At 34.4% G+C, this 4634-nt stretch overlaps 1 protein-coding gene across 1 annotated transcript; it reads right to left on the bottom strand.

Annotated features, from left to right (window-relative positions):
* Nucleotides 1–4009, bottom strand: LOC115971434 (beta-amylase 3, chloroplastic). Its single transcript, XM_031091358.1, has 4 exons — nucleotides 3405–4009; nucleotides 2938–3148; nucleotides 1788–1898; nucleotides 1–1163 (listed from the first exon to the last, which is right to left on the bottom strand). Exons 1-4 carry the CDS (start codon nucleotides 3929–3931, stop codon nucleotides 372–374), a joined length of 1641 nt encoding a protein of 546 aa, XP_030947218.1. The 5' UTR covers nucleotides 3932–4009; the 3' UTR covers nucleotides 1–371.
* Between the last annotated feature and the right edge of the window lie 625 nt (nucleotides 4010–4634).

Below are 4634 nucleotides of genomic sequence, written 5' to 3'. Positions count from 1 at the left end.
TTTGATGCAAGATTCTGTTTACCTTTAAATTAAGCACTCAGAATTTAAAGAAACAATATATTTAATAGGATACTCCGTAACACATAACTTCTGCTCCAAGGTTCATACTAAAACCCCTTGGTGAAAAAATTCAGAAATTCCAGATGTGATACACTGGATTTGGAGATATTAGCTAATAAAAATTTAATTCTCCATTCGTGACAATGGAGATATAGATACAGAGGTGCTATTCTTGTTTAACAATCTTAAATTTAAGCATATGAGACCATAGTTACAGTGCCTATATATCATGATTTTCCCCCTATTTTTCCCTTTTTCTCTACATTATAATCACTCTGTATTGTTACAAATAAACATGCAACATGTACTTTTTAAACAAGAGCAAGCTCTTTAATATTCTTCATATTCTTCTCTTTGATGAATCCAACGTAAATGTTACTCCCACGGGAGTCGGACTCAGCAAGCTTTGTGTTTCGACCACCATCTGACATGCTTTTTACAAACTGAACAAGCTGCCGCCAATTCTCCTCTTCAAACAACCTCTTATTCATTCTTAAATACGTAAATGCGCTCAATCCATTTCCAGAATCTGACCTACTTGTTGTCAAAACTTGTCCATATGCACTTCCATCATACCTCTCCAGAGCATTCTCCCCAGCAAGTTCTATTCTAGCATCTCTTGTTGCCATCTTTACTTGCCGAACCAGCCCTTCTGGTGAACAATTTGCATGTCGAGGCTGTTCTCCATCTTTCATTTCCATGCAAGTGAAGTTAAGTATAACTCTATGTTTGGCTAGCATTTGTGCTACTGGAAGATAACCATCATGATGTCTAGTGTTGTAGTATCCCGCGGTTAATTCAGCTGCATGGGACCTCGTTCTATAATGCCAGTGAATTCCGGCAACTTTCCCAGAAAGTTTTGCGCCAGTTCCCTGAAACAATCCTTCTGCGGCAGCAAGGATTCTATCACCGTGTTGTATTAGCTTTCCAGAATACCACTCTAAGAAGAATTTCCCATACTCAGTGCTCCATGTTCCTTCCCTGCGGAAAAATCCAGTATCTTCAGGAAATTGATTGTATTGGCCTGCATCACCGGGTCCACTTATTCCCCAGTCTTTCTTCCCGACTGCCTCTGCTGTTGCTGCCAGAGAAGCTCTCATATACTGTATGACATAGAAGCTTGTTTGAGAAAAAAGATATATAATCCCAAATTCTCTATTCTCTTAGATATGTTGATGTCTTGATTGAGAACAAAGTTTGGCTACAAACTACATCTCCACTTAATATATTTTTTATTGGAGGTGAATTTTGAAAAATTTATCATTGGATTTGTGTTTGCAAAATTTTTAGAAGATAAAAAATCAGCAGTTATGTGGTCAATAAAAAATTTTAAATTTCAAAGTTTTTATAGATTGAATAATAACTAACATAAGTACAAAATTTGACATGCTTGTTAAGAACATAAAAAATATACAATCCAATGATTAGGTTTTCAAAATATATAAGTAAAAATACTAATTTTTTTAGTGGAAGTTGTAGCTAATGGCCACAAACAAGTTTATAGCCAAACTTTCTCCTTTGAGTAATATGTTAGTAGTAGGTGATCACAAAGAGACCCATGATTCATCAATCATGGCTATTTAGTAATTAGCATATGAGCCATTTAGGTCCACTGCCAACAACAATAATAATAACAAAGCCTTAGTTCTAAAATTTTTGAGGTGTTTTTACGTTCTACCTTTAATTTTAATTTTAGTTTATAATTAGTCTAAGTTTGCAACAACTACCTTGTCATAGCTTTGGAATTCACCAATTCCAGGAAACTTCCAAGTTCCATTGCTTTCTGGATAAGATGGATATCTGAGCTCTCCACAAGGACCCAATCCCACTTGGATTTCCTGCAAAAGAACTTCAATTTAAGTTCTGAAGGAATAATTTCTTTACTTGCACAGTTGGAAAATAGGACTATGATTAATCAAAAATTATATGGTGTTTTAATTATACATGTTGGTAGTCCACCATCTGGATGGGTCAGAGCTTAATTTTGTGAATGATTAAATGCAGAGAAGTTTAATTAGTTGCTTTGTACTTCTTTCTGATTCTTTTTTTCCCCTCATGTGGTATGTACTGTTCAGTTATGCTCCATTCTTATCCTATGAACTAAATCTTTTTTAAGTATGACTGAGTTACAAGAATTGTTTATATATGTTTGTTTGTTTGTTTATTTTTTAAGTATCACTTTAATGGGAAAAGAATTGAGGATTTTGGTAAACAGATCCTATTAAGAGTCAAGACCACAGAAAAGACTTGTTTATAACAGTGTTCACTGTTAAGTTATAAGTTTCCCCATTTATTTGATGGACATAGTTACAAGTAGCTTTAGACTACAATCTTACTCAATATCTTTTTATTAGAGATGAATTTTGACAAATTTAACGTTGGATTATATCTTCTTCTTATATTTTCTATGCTTGCAAAATTTCTAAAAAATTAAAGATTAATAGCTATTTCATCAATAAATTGTTTAAATTATAAGTTTTTGTAGTTTAAAATTATATATAAAATATAAGTTTATAAATTATATAGTAAATAATATTCGATTGACACAAAATTTGACAGGTATATTATGAGTGTATATAACATGCAATTCAACAATTAAATTTTCAAAATATTATAACTAATTTTGTAGCTAACGACTACTTTTTTGTTGTAACAGTCGTGTGTGTGTGATTGGGTATCTATTTATGTGCTCGGTATGATATGTCAGTGAAAATCTGGTAACTTTTTTTCTTTTTTGGGTAGACTGATATTGCTTTAACAAGTACTCAATGAGTAAAAAGAAAGGTAGAGGTTCTTATTTGGTATGTTCTAATTCACTATTTCCACAATAATTAGTACAGGCAACATGTGTTTATATGTTTGTAGATGGGTGCTTACCACAATAACGTCGCCCAAGTATTCGCTAAATCTGTCGCGGAAGCTCCTCATGTAGTCGGAGTAGACCTGAACGGGTGTTCTTCCTCCTAGAACAGGCAGTGAATCACAACCCAAGGATATGTACTCGGGATTCCTCCTTCCTGATCTGTCTGTGTACACAAGGTCAGGGTTCCCGCTGATTTCTTGCAGCACCCATGGGGGCAATGGAATACTGAAAATTCAAGAAAAAAAAAATGGATGTTAACATTTTTAACTAGGTCTCGAGGAAGTAATGATTAATTAAACCGAAACCCATTACATGTAAATTGGGAAGTAACCCAACTTTGGTATTGAAAATGTAAGATTCAACCAGACTAACACAAATTTATTGGACTATACAAGTGAGGAATTCGAGATATGAAATTGTATTGCATGAAATATGGAATCCAAATAATATGAAAATCAATTGAAGTGGGAAAAATATATACCTGCAAGAGTCTCCAACATTTCCTCCACACTGATGAAAAGACATAACAACTTGAAGCTTCAAGCCATGCCTTTGAACCATCTGCACAAGCTCAGCATAGCCTTCCCAGTTGTACTTGAGAGGTCCATCTTTCTCCACCAAGCCCCACCAAGCATCGACCATTACTCCTTCAACTCCTGCACTTTTCAAGGCCATCAAACTAGCATTCATTGCTCGTGGCTTGTTCAAGTGCCCTCCATGTGTTACTGTGTCAAGTGGTAGCATCACAAACACAGGCACCTTTGAATCATCTTTATTATTATTATGATGAACACCAGAGAGTGTATGAAGCTTCTCTCGCTTCTCATTTCTACACCCTTCTGTGCTCAAGACCTGTGCTTCTTGCGTCATTGAATTCTTCACCCGGATACCCCTTGATGGCTTAATTTGTGCAAAGCAAATTGTGCCACAGAACTCCACAGGAGTTTTCAGGCACTTGGTGTCTCTAAAATTAATGAAAGAAGTTGAAGAACGTAATGTTAGAGTCATCTTTTTTCTTCTTGGTTTTTGGCGGACTGAAAGAAGGAAAAGAGAGATGTGGGAATGAATGAATTGAAGGTGGATGCGTGTATATTTATAAAAGGAAACTCATGGCTAGATTTCTGAAGGAGACAATGTTGGTGGGCTCTAGTTTGAATGGGAAAAAGTGCAAAAAAAAAAATCAAATTTAGTCAGGTACCCTTTTCAATTAAAGTCATTTTCATAGTACGTGGTTATTACTACACTCGTTCTTATCAAAATGAAAATTTATAGGATTTATTTCTATTTTTTAAAATTTTTTTTATTATAGGATTTTGCTTAGAAGTTTCATCTTTAATTGCTTTATTATTTCCCCAAGTTTCCTTCTTGTAAAGAACAAGCCAAAGGGAAGAAAAATTACAAAATTGGCTATTGAAGGAGCCTATTTCTTATGCAATATTATGATTTTCATTTCCATTCCCTCATCTTTAATCTTCATTTCAATTTTTTTTTGAGAAACATCTTCATTTCAAATTAGAATGGAGCTTAAGAATTTATCATTATTATTAGATGCTATCTCAACCGTATGGTCCGTATTATTGGTTACCGTATTTGTCTAGCGCTAGACAAATAAAGCATTGGTCCTTACACGGTTAGACCGACATAATATTCAGAGAACATGAAATATCTTGAAGTGATGCAAACCCCTTGATATTTCGAATTCACTGCTGCA

Source organism: Quercus lobata, chromosome 12 (assembly GCF_001633185.2).
Source record: "Quercus lobata isolate SW786 chromosome 12, ValleyOak3.0 Primary Assembly, whole genome shotgun sequence".
Taxonomy (NCBI): Eukaryota; Viridiplantae; Streptophyta; class Magnoliopsida; order Fagales; family Fagaceae; genus Quercus; species Quercus lobata.
Note: the sequence above shows the minus strand (reverse complement) of the source record. Positions and strands in the feature narration are given on the sequence as shown.

Coding starts and splice junctions, on each gene's coding strand:
- LOC115971434 (XM_031091358.1), bottom strand. CDS start 3,931: ATGACTCTAACATTACGTTCTTCAACTTCTTTCATTAATTTTAGAGAC. Junction 3,149..3,404: donor AATGTTGGAGACTCTTGCAG/GTATATATTTTT, acceptor TTGAATTTTCAG/TATTCCATTGCCCCCATGGG. Junction 1,164..1,787: donor AATTCCAAAGCTATGACAAG/GTAGTTGTTGCA, acceptor TATGTCATACAG/TATATGAGAGCTTCTCTGGC.